Source organism: Aquarana catesbeiana, linkage group LG02 (genome assembly GCF_042186555.1).
Source record: "Aquarana catesbeiana isolate 2022-GZ linkage group LG02, ASM4218655v1, whole genome shotgun sequence".
Classification (NCBI taxonomy): Eukaryota; Metazoa; Chordata; class Amphibia; order Anura; family Ranidae; genus Aquarana; species Aquarana catesbeiana.
In genome coordinates, this window is record NC_133325.1 from 523,728,303 (window position 1) to 523,746,667 (window position 18,365).

At 42.7% G+C, this 18,365-nt stretch overlaps 1 protein-coding gene across 2 annotated transcripts in view; it reads right to left on the bottom strand.

The window, feature by feature from the left end:
* Positions 1-18,365, bottom strand: part of MDM4 (MDM4 regulator of p53) — a 192,917-nt gene that overhangs the window by 30,248 nt on the left and 144,304 nt on the right. For both annotated transcript variants that reach the window (XM_073615829.1, XM_073615828.1), the window contains 3 exons: positions 12,182-12,243; positions 10,665-10,743; positions 10,323-10,474 (listed from right to left, as the gene is read on the bottom strand). In XM_073615829.1, the coding sequence (XP_073471930.1) occupies positions 10,323-10,474; positions 10,665-10,743; positions 12,182-12,243 (293 nt within the window). The remainder of the gene's footprint in view (positions 1-10,322; positions 10,475-10,664; positions 10,744-12,181; positions 12,244-18,365) is intronic.

Below are 18,365 nucleotides of genomic sequence, written 5' to 3' on the forward strand. Positions count from 1 at the left end.
ATAGGTCTGTGTGGTTAATACCTGTTATCATGGCTGGTGTCATGACCGGCCAGAATGAGGCTTGGCTGTCTGCCTTGAACCACAGGACTCAGTGGCCAGAGTGAGGCTTGGTTATATAGGAAGCATCACACTGGAAGTAACATTCCGTGGCCACAGTGAGGCTTGGTTATGCAGGAAGCATCACACAGAATGAGGCTTGGTCAGACAGGAAGAACCACACGGAGCTGGTGATGGAAACAAGGCTCTGACCCACAGAGAGGGTATTTATTGCGATGAGGAGGAATGATGCTTATGCTCCAGAAGAAGTCTGATTGGCGTCAAAACCGGTCGAGCGATAGCATCATTTCCTGTCATTGCGTTTGGAGAATCTACCGCTGAAACCACTGTGAAAAGTACATGCTGTTTTAATTGTCTTTTCATGCACGTGCATTACCTTTATTAAATACTGGCAAAAAAGGTATTACACTATTGTGGCATTTGTCTCTCATTTGGGGTATATGACCTGATGTCGCGGTTGGAGCTAAAGAAACCTGATGTTTTCCCCGGTGGTGGCTTGAAGTTTCTGTTGAGCGGACCTCCTTACAGACGTGGAGCTTTTACAGACATAGAAGCCTATGTTGACCCCCTCTAATAGGTGGTCCACGCTCTTTGGTAAGGGCACATCCTATTTTTTTGGTGGTGGTCACACAAGGTGGAGGAAGTTGGTGACACAGCATTCAAACTTTTACTATTGTGTCACGTTTGTGACTCTTGGACTCACTTGTTTATATTATTTATTTCATTTAAGCGCAACATACTTGTTCACCTCATCTAGTCAGCCTACAAGCATTGCAGTACTTCCTTGCCAAACAAAGAACTTCATAGCCGACAAGCTTCGTTTTTGGTAGAAGCTGTGAGGTTAATTTTGAGTCACTACTTTTGCTTCACGAATTATTTCTATCTGCAGATGGTTGGTACCGCTATGGGGGCTAGTTTTGCCCCCAGCTATGCCAACATCTACATGGGGTATTTAGCCTTCGAGGAGCTCTGTATGGGCGAAATATTGACGTCATATTAATTTGTCAGGGAAAAGAGAATAAGATCTATGATAACTCCACCCCCATGGTATCAGTTTTAGGTTTGTTATTAATAAAGAAGTGTTGACTTTTCTTAATGTGGACCTATTCCATGACCGCACAGGGAAGATTTGCTCCAGTGTTCATTTCAAGCCAACAGCAGGGAATTCCTATGTTCATATGAAGTGTTGTCATCACCCAGCATGGAAAAGCAACATATCTTTCAGCTATTTCTGTCAGTTGGCCAGGAACTGTACCAAATCTTAAGATTACTGCTCTCAGAGAGTCAGGTTCTTATTGAGGAATTCAGCCAAAAAAAAGATTGGAATATATTTAGATAGCTTTTGAGAAATACCAGTCCAGTTATTTTGAGTCACAGGAGGTGCCTGTGGACCAAGTTGTTGATCAGGTGGTGCCCTTCAAAAATGTCCAGCCTTTTTTACCGTGTTCAACTGCAACTTTCGATTAGTGAGCAAACTCCTTAATAGACATGGGGGAATACTTCAACGCGACCCCTTTCTCAATACAAACATCTTAGATTAACCCACGGTGGTATACAGGAGAGCCATGAGCGTTAAAAATAATATCCGCCCCCAGCCGGCTTCACTCTTTCACGTCTGGTCGTAAGAATGATATGCCCACTTTTCATGATCGATTAGGACTTTCACCATAAACTAATTCCGCACACATTCTTCCACTTTTGTCATCTATTGCATCACCTGTAGTTGTGGATTGCAATATGTGCACAGAACAATCAGGTCTCTGAGGGCACGCTTTGGGGAGAATTGGAAAAGCATCAAAGTCGAATGGTTCCTCAAAGTACAGTGTTGCTAGACATTTTAGGTGTTTTCATGCGAAGGATACAAGCCACTTACAAGTTCTGGCCATAGAATCCATCCCCTGACACCATCCAGAGGGAGAGGGGTTCAAAAAGCCAGTCCTCATTGCATTATTCTGTTGGTGACTGTCTCTAATGGAGTCTTTTCTTGATGAAACTTTCCCTTCAATTGGTATTTGCCTTTATACCTTCCGGCTACTGTACATTATAAATTAATTTTTTACATGCCATGATTTTAGTTTAGCTATGGATCATTTAGTGTAAAATGTGTTTTGCTTTCAGTTGTGATTTTTTTATTTTTTATTACACTCATTCTTCAGGCAGACTTTGAAGACACTTAAAAGGCGTATGGGTTTTTTTTCCCCCCCCAGAATGGATGAAGCATCGGTCCGATGCTGCATCTGTCCCCCTGACTCCTTGAACACTGAGAACCCAATGATCGAACACTGCCGATCGCTTGGTTCTCACAGCTCTCTGCTCTGCCTACCCCCCCCCCCCCACGCTCAATGGAGCGCTGGGCTGTGGAGAGGGAGGGAGTGGTTGGCTCAGGGTACCGGTCCAGGCATGTGGGTGGATCCTGACTCCATTGTAGCAATCTTGCCCAAGCCTGGACCAACTCTGAGGTCAGCTGACAGTGGGCTTCAGCCTGCAGAAAACAGGTCACAGAAGTAGAACAAACTGCACTACTGTGATCCACAGGAGAAGTACAGCCAAACAAGCTTTGGCTGTACTTCTCCTTTGATACCATCACGGTTATAGTCCCACATTCTTTTTAGTGGGTAATATATTTTTCATACGTTGCATGAAGGAGGTTTATGCATGTGGGGACCCTTATCCCTAATGATATTTACATTATTATTCATATATCTATATGTCTTAAGTTAGTTTTTTTTTGGAAATGGATCCTATGGACAGAGAGGTACCATAGGGTATGGAGAGTATAGATTGTCAGTAACTTAATCTTTTAAAGGCTAATGAGGTTTTACATGTGTCGTTTTTATGAGACAGTGATCAAATAATTTATCAGTTTTCGAGTTCTTTGCTATGAATTTTAACACCCCAGTGTTACATGCCAGGGGTCAGAGCGGCTTTTTAGATGCATTGTGGAGCCGACATACACACTGCGATCTGGACGCCGAGTTTGTAACTGTCTTGTCCCTGCACACTGGGATAGTAAACTGACAGTGGCTTGTGTCTTTTGTTTATCATTGTCCAGGTTTCCACCTTTGTGAATAGGATTTATCCATTTTATGTAATAAAGGCTTGTCATGGTTATACTACACCAGAGCGGTCATGCTGTATTTTTCCTCTGCCTGTTTGTTTTTTGCACAGCTGGACTCCTTCCTTCTCCTCTGACAGCAGCACACTCTCAGTGATAGTTTTCTCGGTCTAGCCTAAAGCTGGATACACACTATACAACTTTTGTTGTTTGATTGTCTTTAGATTTACCAAAACCATGTAGTGCCTGCCTGATTGCATACAAATTAAAACTGTTAAAGGTTTGATCTCATATTATATGGTTTTGGTAAATCTAAAAAAAAAACCTAAGAGAAAAAATTGTATAGTGTGTATCTAGGTTAAAAGGCTACCCGCTTGAATGTTATTACACATTAAATGTTTATTTATACATTTATTTTTTTGTCTCAATTGTGGGTTTCCCGTTGCAATCACTACAAGTCAGCCTGAACACTCGTTGCATTTTGGCTGGTTAGCTTCTGTCAGTAAAAGTGGTCGTAACACCACTTTATTATTTTCAGGCACACACCTCTGTCTTCCTTAATACTATGTGCCCAGTGTATGTTTTATTTTTAAAAAATGCCGTTCTATACTGTATTTCCCAGCGCTGCTCACGTGACCGGCTTGCTACTCCCTCTCCCGATCTGACAGCTACAGCGGGAGGGGCCTAGAATCCCCATCCCCCCGCTGATGTCAGTCGGGAGGAGAGGGGCGGCTGGACACGCTCAGAAATACGGTACAGAATGGCATTTTTTAATAAAACAGACACTGGGCACAGAGCATTAAGGAAGGCAGGTGAGTGCCTGAAAATAATAATTATTTCTGCAGGAGGAGAGGGGCGGGCACTGACAACTGACAGGCAGAGGGGGGGAAAGGGGGGGGTGGGAAAGAGGACAGCAGCTGATAACAGAGGCACGTAAAATGGACTACAGTTATTTTATATGATACAGGGGGGCAAATGACACAGCACAAACACTGTGCTGTTGTTCATGCTTTAAGGGAACAGGATACATTTTTTTATTTTTTTTTCTAGGGTAACAAATGCTTTAAAGCTCTAAGCGTTGCACTGAGCGGCCAGCTGGATGCTCGGTTTCTTCTTGTGTTCACAAAGTAGAAAAGACTAGGTCTTTGTTGATGTGGGAGACTAACACCACCTAAGTCTTGGACACAGGACTGCTCTGTCCCAGTGGAGAGCAAGGAATGGCTCCAAAGACAAAAACAGAGCTGCTAACTCAGACACATCTGACTAACATGACAGCCACTAAGAAAACTACTTTGCAGGAGAGCTCATGGCAAGGGAAGTTCCCTGATGGTTTCAAAGTATGGCTTCTGCAGGACAGAGAACCAAGCTAAGGTCCCAAGGAAGTACAAGGTGCTTTAAGACCCCTTTCACACTGAGGCGCTCAAAAAAATGCCCATAAAAAGTCTGACATTTTTGTGGTGCTTTAGCTCTGTTTTTGCAGAATCAACGGCACGATTAAAAAAAAAAAAAAAAAAAAAAAAAAAAAAAGCAGTTTTGCAGCTCTTCCCATTCATTTTAATGGACAGGGGCATTTTTGAGGTGCTTTTTAACCACCTGCCGCCCGCCATAGTAAAATGACGTCAGCAAAGTGGTTGTGTTATCCTGACCGGACGTCATATGACGTCCTTCAGGATAACAAGCCGCTGTGTGACCCCGGGGGCGCGCATCGCGGTTATCAGTCTGAAACACTGCCAGAGTCTCTCTGACGGAGACTCTTTACCACGTGATCACCGTGTAAACAGGAAAAGTCGTTTATCAGTTTTTCCTCACTCTGTCAGACACGAGTAGAGGAGAGCTGATCGGCTGCTCTTCTGACAGGGGGGGTCTGTGCTGATCGATCAGCGCAGCGCACCCCTCCCCCCCCTGGATTCCCACACTGGACCACCAGGGACGCCACCAGGACCATCAGTGATGCCAATCAGTGCACACAATGGATGCAAATCAGTGCCAAACAATGCCTGCCAATCAGTGATGCCCATCAGTACCATTCATTAGTGTACATCCATGTCGCCTATCAGTGCCACCTCACTGGTGCCCATCAGTGCAACCCCATCAGTGCCACCTCATTGGTGCCCATCAGTGCAGCCCCATCAGTGCCGGTCAGTGAAGGAGAAAACATTTACAAAGTTTTGTAAAAGAAACAAAAAAAATATATATTTTTTTTTAATTTTCAGTCTTTTTTTTATTTGTTTAGCAGAAAATAAAAATCCCAGGAGGTGATCAAATACCACCAAAAGAAAGATCTAATTGTGGGAACAAAATGATAAAAATTTAATTTGGGTACAGTGTAGCATGACCGCGCAATTGTCATGTCATTCAAAGTGCAACAGCACTAAAAGCTGGTCTGGCCAGGAAGGTGAATAAGTGCCCTGTATTGAAGTAGTTAAAGAGCTCCAAACATGCCCCAAAGATGCTGCTGGCAGGACTTTTTGCAACACCCTGCTAGTGAACTGCCCCAGTGGGAAAGCTTCCACTGAAATGAACGGGAAGCAGTTTTCAGGTGCAATTTTTAGCGCAAAAACGCCTGAAAGGCGCCTCAGTTTGAAAGAGCTCTTTATTGTTAACACAAGGAATGTAAACATCCTTTGTAACAGCAACTAGTAGCGACAGGTCCTCTTTACTGAGATATCTGGGGTCTATTAGACCCCAGACGTCTCCTCTGCCCTTAAAAGTTTTGGATCATACCAAGATCAGTATGATCCAATACTTTTTACAAGGCAGTAATGGTTTGTTCGCAACTGGTGGATTGGGAAGTGATGAAATATTCCTCGCTTCCAGTTTTAGGCCAGTAGTTCTCAACCTCAGTCCTCAAGTACCCCCAACAGGCCATGTTTTGGGAAGCTGTCCAAAATACCAAGCCATTGACTCTGACTTAAAGCACCTGTGCAAGATAAAAGGAAAACCTGCAAATATGGCCTGTTGGGGGTGGTACTTGACTGAGGTTGAGAACCACTGTCTTAGACAACAGAGATGATTGAGGCTGTTCTGGTCCCTGATCAGTTCTAGGGTCAGCTGGTGGAAGTGCTGGCTGCGAGCATGGGTTCTTCAATGGAATGGAAGAGCCTGAGAAAGTGGCGGGACCCCCTCCCTCCGCTTGTAAAAGCAATCCAGTGGCTAATTGGCCACTAGGATTGCTTTTAAAAGAAATTAGTGTTGCCCTCTCTAAAAAAAAAGCTGCTGCAAGCATCATCCCGGTATAACCACTCAAAGTCCACAGCTGGTGGCAAGTGGTTAAAAAGCAGATTGCCTAGATAACCTGTGACCTGGATGTGCTTAGCTTATAGAATGAAAAGAAGCAGTGCAAGGACCTTTGTGAAGACTCTGGGAGCAGAGGATAGATCAAATATAAGCACAAGACTGGAAAGGATTGTCAAGATGGATTTGTGAGCCACCAGGCCAGGAATAACCTGGTATTGAGAGTCAAGCTCATATGATTATATAGAGAGTGCGCATTCTTGTTCCACACAGCCATAATGTCGATCTGCAAATATATGGAGTTAAACTGTGAAGGAGACTGCCTTAACGGAGATCACCATCAAACTCAGAACACTAACACAAAAGCAGAGTAGGACATCTTTAAATGCAAGCTCTGAACCTGGGAACGGAAAGGTCATTAGTTTCTCCTGGACTGATAATTATCCATAAAAAAAAAAGAGAGACCTAGGAACACCACGTGATAGATTGCCTTTAGCAATGACTTCTGAAAGTTCAGGATCCAACAGAAATTTTGTAAAGTCTGAACAGTACAGTGGACATTGATAAAATCTGTGCCAACTGTTCCCTCTGTAAGAGGTTGTCCACGTATCCTAGCTTGAGAATGCCCTGAGAGCATAGCAAGGCTAGAACTGGAGCCAGCACCTTGTTAGAAATGTGAGGTGCAGAAAACAGCCCGAAGGGAAGGGCAATTAACTTGTAATAGATCAAAACTATTCCCAGTCTGCACTCAATGGTGAAAACAGAAGCCCAATCAATAATGAATACAGGCAGCCATAATAAAAAAAACTTTAATATGATAGTGCATAAGGTTAACCCTCATTTAATACAGTGCCTAATAAAATAAATTATACAATGCATCAATCCCTAAGAAATTGTGCTTCAATACTTAAACAAATGTCTCTGTGGTAAACATGAAAAACAAAGTGTCCATTAGTGAAAAGCAGTCCAAATCGCTTCAACCCCTTGTCAGTAGACTGCAAAGCTTCTTATTTCCACCACTGTGACTAAAAGGGAGGGCAGCCTATCACCAGCTCTCAGACATACACTCGCCAGCTAGAATTTCCCAAAATGTAAAAAATTGGGCTCAAACAGCATGAGACATCAAATGAACGGATAGATGCATCAATGCATCCCCCAGTTCAGGGTTCTCTCCAAATATCTTACAACACATTGTGAGAGAATGTTAACCAGATTATGCCTCAAAAGATTTTAAAAAACACATAGTATAATACTGTAAAATCAACTTCCTTCTTTTATTAAAAATATGCACTCACATAAAAACAATCTCCTTAATCAGAAATCAGATAGCAATATAGTGATCCTCACTTTTCCTGACAGCTGACAGTGTTTGTTTTGATTTAAATTCAGCCAATCTTACAACATAGCCTGCTACCCATCCACACTGACACGCACATGTAGGAAAGCCACGCCCTAGCGTGTTTTGTCGGTATTCATTTTATTGTGCGGTTTTAAAAACATTAGGGTTGATATGTAGAATTTCGAGTAGATTTAGCACTTGTGGATACATGCAATCTAGCAATATACCGCTTTAAGACGTCGGTGCTCTGCCATTCCGGGGGGATAAATAGAACACGCACGTAGACTGGCCTCAACCTTTAAGACAGTCGATAAACCAACAAAACACGTTAGTACCGTGGCTGTCCAATGTGCGTGTTAGTGGAAATGAGCAATGCAGATGGGCAGCAGGCTGTGTTGTGAAAGTGGGCGCATTCACATGGTAACGCTGCCAGGAGGAGTGAGGATCGCTACACTGCAATCTGACTAAGCCGATTGTAAAATCAACTTGCTGCTTTTAATAAAAATATGCACTCATAAAAACAGTCTTACACTATGGTTTTTAAGATTTTTTGGGACATCATTGTCTGGTGTATGCCCAAGAGCTGGTGGTGGGCTGCACCATGGTGATTAAGTCACAGTGTCTGCTAACCAGGGGTTAAAGAGAATGTGGACTACTTTTCACTAATGGACACACTTTATTATATGTTTACCAAAGCGCCAATTTGTTTATTTAAGTACTTAAGGACAGTTAATTATATTTTTTTATAGGATGGATACATTGCATAATTTTTATGCTTTGTTATGTTTCTTTACTGCACTGCTGACTATGTAAAATTGCTCAAAAAAATTGAGAAAAAAAACAATTACAAACTTCAAGAAACTCGCCATGCCTCTTACTTAATACACTGGACTGTCTACTTTCCAAAAAGGGCTAATTTGGGGGATATTTGTACTGTCCTGGCATTTTTGGGCCTGAAGAAATTAGATCAGTTTTCAGATATACTGTATATACACCATAGTTTGTGGACTTTTCTACAGACTAAATAATATACACTGATTTGGGTTATTTTCACCAAAGAAATGTAGCAGTATACATTTTGGATTATATATGAAGGACTATTAATTTGCAAAATCTAAAAGAAACCAAGAAAAACAGTTTTTTTTCCATAGTTTTCAGTCTTTAGTTTACTTAGAAGCCAATTTAAAAAAAAAACAAAACAGTAGGGATTAAATACCACCAAAAAAAGCTTGATTTGTGTAAAAAAAAGATAAAAACTTTCACGTGGGTACAGTGTTGCATGACCACACAAAGTGTGACAGCGCTGAAAGCTGAAAATTTGCTTGGGTAGGAAGGGGGTAAACGTATCCAGTATCGAAGCAGTTAATAACGTGCTGCAAGGATGGGGCATGCAGGTAGACATCCTTGATGTCCGAGTTCACAAAGTCTCCTGGAAGGTGGAAAGCAAAGGTTGGATAGATTCTATACAGAATCTTTATACAAAAATAACATTTTTAGCATTTTTATGTCAAAAATAAACCAGATACCCTTTCTTGCCTTTGGGGCAGTGAACAAATTGGGAGTAAAAAACATTCTTGCTCTAAGAAAGGAGCACAGACACTTAGAGAGGCTTTGTGCAAGGCAGCATGGAGGGCTGCTAATCATTGGCAGGTGAGACAGTATGAAGTGAGATATTCTAGCTTATTCTAGCTTGGAGACTTTAGGGGAGGAGAAAGCTGAGCAGACCATTACATCCTGCCTGCTGTGCAAAGTGTTACGGAAAGGGAAGAAGAAAACCACAGGCTGGGTACCCACATGTACAAGGTCTGGTTCAGGAGTTGGACAACAAGAATTAGTGGATCCTTGCTGGCTGTGCCCTGGAGTCTGAAAGCAGGGAGAGCTGTCTGAGAAGGGCTGGAGTGAGCTCCCCACTTCAAGTACCACTAGCTCTTCTGTGACTGTTTTCTGGTCATCAACTTCTGAACCGACCTTGTACAAGCAGGTACCCAGCCTGTGCCTTTGTTTTATAAATTTCGTAGCACTCTGCACAGCAGGCAGGATGTGATTGGCTGCTTGGCTTTCTACTCCTTCAGACCCTCCAGCCAGCTTGGGAAGGTTTTCTCTGCACTCAGCCTAAACCTTACATTTAGTTACTTTCTTCACCTGGACTGAACTCCTGGATCATAAAAAAGGTACAGCAGTGGGCAATGTGGACTGCGATTTGTGCTGAACCCCAGAGCACTCCAGGCTACACTGACAGCTCTGCTGGCATCCAGCTCCCTTTACCCTCTGTCAGTTTTGATTCAAAGATCTGCATAACATTATTATTTCTTAATCCACCAGTCTCTTATTTCTTACACTTTCATTCGCGAGAGAGCCTGTGATGTCTGGATGGGGGCAGGGCTGGGCAGGACTTTAACATAGCTGCATGAACAGATACTGACAACGGTACCAGGAAGTGTCTGTCAGTAAAAGGCCAGAAGGTTGCCGAATGTCTAGATTAGATTGTAATTTCTAATCATACATTTAGCAATTCAAATAGCGCCTAATACAAAGGTATACTATATTTGTTAGGTAAACAAAGGTTAGATTTTTTAATTTTGGCTGGAATTCCACTTCAACGATATCACAAAGGTGTGAACAAGATGTGTATGTCACCTGATTTGATGGAATATCTGTAGATCCATGACTTCGAGGGTCATAGTTTGACCTGAGATTTCCCAAAAACCACCAAGGTAGTCCAGCACCATCCCATTCTTCAAATGGGAGGTCCAGGCGAGCTTGCTTACAAACAGCAGAATCTTCACCATCTAACAAAAAGCAAATGATATTCATTCAAAACAGAAGAATAAAAGTAAAATTATGATTTTATATTTAATACAGTTATAAAACCCAAAACTTATTTTGAAGTGAAGAAGCAAAATTATCTGAATTAAATCTACTTGCAAAGTATTGATGTATTACAAATAATTTGCACTAGAAGCTCTAAACATAACATACCTTCTTCTGCAAGGCGCTTGCAAAGTGAAGAAGCCAAAATTGTTTCATCTATCTCCTGTAATTTATTTTCATCAGGATTCTGAGAGAATAGAAAATTATAGAAGAAAAAATTAGCACTGTTTTAATGGAGATGGACAAAAGAGATGCAGCAATTCTGTACCGACCACCTTGCTAGGCAACTCTAAATTCACTTTGCAAATGAAACACAGCCTGGGAGAAGATATTAGATTATTTGCAGCTGTACGTAGCATTCAAGCATATATAAGTTTTAATTAATTTCTGGTACACAGCAACACTGCTCTATTACACATCTACTTTAAAGCACAGTACATTGGCACTTTTAAGCAGATGAGCATCATTATTAGAAAAAAAAAAAAAAGATGGTAGATTTCAGACATGATCATTTCAGTGTTTTCAAACATCAGCAATATCAATACGGCAACATTAAAAGAAACTTCTGAAATGACAATAACCATAATGTATATGAAAAATGCCATAATGAAACCATGTGAGCTGTGTGAATTCATCAGATGAAATGCTTACCACGTAGGCAAACCATAGGTGTATTACAACTCCTTGGCACCAAGCTTATGACAGCCTGGCCTACATTTCCCTTAGAGTTGTAAAATCAGAAGGTTTTTTAACTTAATGCATTCTGTGCATTAAGATAAAAGACCTTCTGTGTGTAGCAGCCCCTCCAGCACCCCCTAATAACCTACCTGAGCCCCTTCTCTCTCCAGCGATATCCACTATCCCCTCAGCCATCCAGGACACTCCTCCTGATTGGAACAGAGCAGTGGCGCCATTGGCTCCCATGGCTGTCAAAGTCAGTCAGCCAATCAGGGGAGAGAGGTGGCGGGGCAAGGTCGGGGCTCTGACTCGGCTTGGGTGCCCCCTGTAGCAAGCTGCTGGCTGAGGGACACTCAAAGGAGGGTAGGGCTAGCAAAGATGGACCCGATAAGAGAAGGATCCGGGCTGCTCTGTGCAAAACTAACTGCACAGAGGAGGTAAGTAGAATAGGTTTGTCATTTAAAAAAACAAAAAACAAAAAGAGTCTTTACAATCACTTTAACTGCTCTTTCGTTGCCATTTGGAATTAATAACCACATTTCATCCAAATGGTAAGTACAAGAGGGATGCTGACATCCAAAATGCATTCACTGTACTCATCCACAAACCCCCCTAGCACAACATCAACTATAATGTCTGCCCACAGCAATCTAAATACATGAGAAACATTTGAGTAGATGACTTTGGCATACAAAATGTAACTATGAACTAACTGAAAAGAGGGTAATAAAAACGTAGCTATTCTGGTGGCCGGTACAAAACTGCTGCATCATTTATACAGCTCTGAAAAAAGCTGCGTGTATTAAGGAACAGAGATGGGTAACTCTGTCCCTGCTCGATGGACTCCAGTGGAACCTCAACGGTTTGAAAATGCAGCCTGGAGATCCAACGTTGGCAGGTACAGAGAAGGGGGGCTCTGTACAAGGTCAATAAATACCAGGTTTTACCTTCTGATGCTCCAAACCGCCCGAATCCTGCCTTTGGTCTCTTGAGGGACTCTGAGCAGCATCTGTGGATTGGATGAAAAAAAAACAACCCCTTCCCTAGTAATATGTGTTTAATCCATGTGATGTAAATTTTAACCCTCAGGACTGAAACTACCAAGCCCAAAACAGCTCGTTACTGCAAGGAAGAACAAGCACTGCCACAGCGCACCCTCACAGACTATGTAGAGCAGCTACATACATATACAGTATCTCACAAAAATGAATACACCCCTCACATTTTTGTAAATATTTTATTATATATATTTTCATTTGACAACACTGAAGAAATGACACTTTGTGACAATATAAAAGTAGTGAGTGCACAGCTTGTATAAAAGTGTACATTTGCTGTCCCCTCAAAATAACTCAACACACAGCCATTACTGTCTAAACCGCTGGCAACAAAAGTGAGTACACCCCTAAGTGAAAATGTCCAAATTGGGCCCAAAGCAGTGGTGGCCCGTCCATAGAGGGCGCCACCCCCCCCTCCAGGCTGTCTCAAAAAAAAAAGTAAAAAAAAAAAAAAATTTTAAAGCTGGCCCTTTAAAAAAAAAAAAAAAAAATCTGGTGACACGCTGCTGCAATCTGGTGGTGACACACGCTGCTGCAATCTGGTGGTGACACACGCTGCTGCAATCTGGTGGTGACACACGCTGCTGCAATCTGGTGGTGACACACGCTGCTGCAATCTGGTGGTGACACACGCTGCTGCAATTTGGTGGTGACACAGGCTGCATTTTATGTGACACATAAAATGCTCAATAGGGTTTAGGTCTGGAGACATGCTTGGCCAGTCCATCAACTTTACCCTCAGCTTCTTTAGCAAGGCACTGGTCGTCTTGGAGGTGTGTTTGGGGTTATGTTGGAATACTGCCCTGCAGCCCAGTCTCCGATGGGAGGGGATCATGCTCTGCTTCAATATTTCACAGTACGTGTTGGCATTCATGGTTCCCTCAAAGAACTGTAGCTCCCCAGTGCTGGCAGCACTCATGCAGCTCTAGACGATGACACTCCCACCACCATGCTTGACTAAAGGCAAGACACACTTGTCTTACTTTGTACACCTCACCTGGTTGCCGCCACACATGCTTGACACCATCTGAATCAAATAAGTTTATCTTGGTCTCATCAGACCACAGGACATGGTTCCAGTAATCAAACTCCTTAGTCTGCTTGTCTTCAGCAAACTGTTTACGGGCTTTTCTATGCATCATCTTTAGAAGAGGCTTCCTTCTGGGACAACAGCCATGCAGACCAATTTGATGCAGTGTGCTTCGTATGGTCTGAGCACCGGCAGGCTGACCCCCCCCCCACCCCTTCGACCTATGCAGCAATGCTGGCAGCACTCATACGTCTGTTTCCCAAAGACAGCCTCAACATATGACACTGAGCACGTGCACTCAACTTCTTTTGTCAACCATGGTTAGGCCTGTTCTGAGTGGAACCTGTCCTGTTAAACCGCTGTATGGTCTTGACCACCATGCTGCAGCTCAGTTTCAGGGTCTTGGCAATCTTCTTATAGCCTAGGCCATCTTTGTGTAGAGCAACAATTTTTTTTTTCAGAGCCTCAGAGAGTTCTTTGCCATGAGGTGTGATTTTGAACTTCCAGTGACCAGTATGAGAGAGAGAGCGATAACACCAAATTTAACACACCTGCTCCCCCCATTCACACCTGAGACCTTGTAAAACTAACAAGTCACATGACAGCGGGGAGGGAAAATGGCTAATTGGGCCCAATTTGGACATTTTCACTTACCTCACTTTTGTTGCCAGCAGTTTAGACATTAAAGGGGTTAAAGGGGTTAAAGAGATAAACCCTCTTTTTTTTTTTTTTAAACATACATACATATACTTGCCTCCACTGTGCAGTTAATTTGCACAGTGTGGCCCCGATCATTGTCTTCTGGGCTCCCCCAACTGTGCTCGCGGCTCCTCCTCGCATCCGTAAACCCCATTGCGTCCCGAGTCCATCAATTGCGTCCATAGACACAGAATGCCGGACTCGGCCTCGCCTCCCGGAGCCCGCATCATTTAAATTTAACAGTAGCGGGAGCCAATGGATGCGCTGCTATCAATCTATCCAATCAAGAGCCGAGAACCCCGGGCAGAGAGGGTGGGGGCGGGGTAGCTAGGGGGCCGGTCAGTGTCAGAAGTTCTTTCACCCTAATGCACAGGATGCATTAAGCTGAAAAAACACGTGGGTTTACAACCCCTTTAATGACTGTGTGTTGAGTTATTTTGAAGGGACAGCAAATTTACACTGTTAAACAAGCTGTACACTCACTATTTTACATTGTAGCAAAGTGCCATTTCTTCGGTGTTGTCACATAAAAAGATATAATAAAATATTTACAAAAATGTGAGGGGCGTACTCACTTTTGTGAGATAGTGACTATATATTTATAACAAACCATATTACTGTGACAACCTAACAGCACAATACATTTACTGCATTTTTCAATATCGAATATTAAATAAATTGACTTTACTTACACAAAACAAGCAAAACTGAATGTATAAAAATAGTTAAAAAAAAAAAAATATATATATAATTTTTACCTACAAAAGGATCACAAAGTGGGTAAAAGGTGCCCACATATATACAGAACTTGCATAAACTAAATTTTTTGGGGTTTTATTAACATCTTATTACTGTTAAAGGCAATGTGTGGGTGAGGGATGAAGCTTAATGCATTAACATACACACACTTTTTTATTTAGAGCCCTTGCACACTGGGGCGGTTTGCAGGCACTATTGCGCTAATAAAAGCGCCTGCAAACCGACCTGAAAGTGCCACTGCTGTGTATCCAGTGTGCTGGCAGGACGGTAAAAAAAGTCCTGCTAGCAGCATCTTCGGAGCGGTGAAGGAGCGGAGTGTATACCGCTCCTTTACCGCTCCTGCCCATTGAAATCAATGGGACGGCGCGGCTATACCACCGGCAAAGTGCCTCTGCAGAGGCACTTTGCGGTGGTATTTAACCCTTTCTCGGCCGCTAGCGGGGGGTAAAACCGCCCCGCTAGCGGCCGCATACCGACGGTAAAACGCCGCTAATAATAGCGGCGTTTTACCGCCGACGCCGCCCCAGTGTGCAAGGGCTCTTAGTATCCTTGGGTGGGTTAAAAAAGCCAAGGTTGTGTCTGGCTTTAATGCTTTTAAGTCACATAGCCAGAACAAGCTTGCTGTAAACGAGCATCAGAATTCATAATCTCTACTGGTGGTTCAGCAACTCAAAAAATGTTGTGAAAGCATCAGCAAGTCAAAGCATCAGCATGACAGCTAGGCAACTAATAGTCTCAAAAGAGGAGTGAGCAAAGGCAACCTACACAATACACGCAAACCACTTCAGCCCCGGAAGGATTTACCCCCTTCCTGACCAGAGCATTTTTTGCGATACAGCACTGCGTGGCTTTAACTGACAATTGTGCGGTCGTGCGATGTTGCACCCAAACAAAATTGACGTCCTTTTGTCACCACAGAGCTTTTTACTTTTTGCTATAATAAATATTCCCAAAAAAAAAAAAACAAAAAAAAAAAAACAAATTTCTTTCTCAGTTTAGGCCAATATATATTCTTATACATTTTTTTTTTTTTTATCAAAAATATTTGCAATAAGTGTATATTGATCGGTTTGCGCAAAAGTTATAGCATCTACAAAATAGGGGATAGATTTATGGCATTTCTATTATTATTATTTAATTATTTTTTAAGTAGTACTGGCGGCGACACTTTTGACACTATTTTGGGACCATTTGTGACATTTAGACCCCTTTCACACCGAGCCGCCTATAGCTTTGGCGGTAAAACGCTTCTATTTTTAGCAGCGTTTTACCGTCGGATTTGCGGCGCATTTTGCCCGCTAGTGGGGCGCTTTTACCCCCCCCACTAGCGGCAGAGAAAGGGTTAAAACCGCCCGCAATGCGCCGCAATAGCGGCGTTTTGCCAGCGGTATCCCAGCGCTGCCCCATTGATTTAAATGGGGAGCAGTGGTGGAGGAGCGGTAAACACACCGCTCCTTAATCGCTCCAAAGAAGCTGCTGACAGGACTTTTCCTGACGTCCTGCCAGCGCAGCGATCCGGTGTGAAAGCCCTCGGGCTTTCACACTGGAGATAATGCTGCAGCTGTATGAGGGCGGATTGAAGGCGCTATTTTTAACGCTATAGCGCCGGCAAAATGCCCTCCGCGTGAAAGGGGTCTTAAACAGCGATCAGTGCTAAAAAAATGCAAATGTAAATGTCACTGGCAGGGAAGGTGTTAAACACCAGGGAGCAATCAAGGGGTTCCCTCAGCGTGTTCTAACTGTAGGGGGGAGATGGGCTCACTAGACAGAGATCACTGCTACCGATGACAGGGAGCAGTAGATCCCGGTCATGTTGCTAGGCAGAACAGGGAAACGCCCACTAGCCCACGATTTAAAAGGGACGTACAGGTAAGCCCATTTGCGCAGTCGTGCCATTGTGCTGACGTATATCGTCGTTCGCTAGACGGCAAGCAGTTAAAACATAACTAAACCCTTCTATACTTTTGCACTGATGGGATAAAAAAAATAAAATTAAAAAAAAAGTATACTACACGTGATAGTGTTGTTTGTACCTGTAGTACAGCGCAGAAACAATAGTTTTGCTTTTTTTTGCCCCTACATAAAACATACTGACAGGGATACGAATACTGATACCAATTAAAAATGTGTTGTGTTTTTAATCCTAATGGTCCAAATAGTGATGTCCTAACAGGGTGGTACTGCGGACACCAAAAAGATACACTATGCCAACGTCCTAATAGTTATCAAGCAAAATTGAAAATGAAGAAGGAATAGACTTTGTAGGCATAACTATGGCCCATTTCACACTTGTGCGACTTGTCCTGCGACTTGAGACTGCAAAGCCGCATGTCAAGTCGTACCCCATGATTTCCAATGAGTACCATTCATATCTGTGTGATTTCAAAGTAGTCCCTGTACTACTTTGGTCTGACTTTAAACTTGAGGTCTATGGACCTAAACTCCATCACACAGGCATTCCCTGAAATGGCAGCAAAATTGCGGTAGAGTGAAAGGGGCCTAAAAGAGTTTACATAATTTATGTAGCAAAAGAATATATTTTAACATAGACATGTATAAAAGCACATATACCATACATTGTGAGCTAAAAAAATTGGATTTTTATAACAGCTTACCTGTAAAATCCTCTTATTTGAAGTACATCACGGGACACAGAGCCATAGTAGTTACTATGTGGGTTATAGGCCACCTTCAGGTGATGGACACTGGCATGCCCTAAATTAAAAAGTGCACTCCCTATATAACCCCTCCCTCTGGTGGGAGTACCTCAGTTTTGTAGCAAAGCAATACACGTGTATACCAAGAAAGGAGGGACCTCTGTGTCCCGTAATGTACTTCAAAGAAAAGGATTTTACAGGTAAGCTGGTATAAAAATCCTATTTTCTTATCTCACATCACGGGACACAGAGCCATAGTAGTTACTATGTGGGATGTCTTATAGCAATGCCAACTGAAGGGAGGGAGACACAACAAAAGTAGGGCACCAAGAGACTAGAGGACTCATACTGCAACCTGCAGTACACTGCGCCCAAAGGTGATGTCCTCATGCCTTTTACATCTACTTGATAGAATCTGGTAAATGTATGGCCTGAAGACCAAGTTGCGGCCTTGCAGATTTAAGCCATGGAGGCTTGGTGATGCACTGCCCAAGAAGCACTAACAGCCCTGGTGGAGTGCGCTTTAATATGAAAAGGAGGAACTTTCCTCTAAAAACCATAAGTTTGAACAATCACTTGACGAATCTTTAAGAAACAGTAGATTTCAATGCTGCTTGTACTCTTTTAGGACCATCTGCCAACACAAACAAAACCTTTGTTTACGAATCTGAGCGGTCACTTTCAATAGACCCTGACCGCTCTCGCCACATCAAGAAAATGTAGTGACCCTTCTTCCACAGAAACGAAGTTCTGTAAAAAAATTAAGACAGAACAATATAAAATATAAAAAAATCAAATATTCCGCGCTTAGGATCAGTATTAGCAAGGAACTGCAGCCCCCCAAGCAAAATGGAAACACTGAAGTGAAATCCACATAACAAAAATGTTCTAATAGGGGCATGGCGCTGTTCACAGATAATGGAAAAAT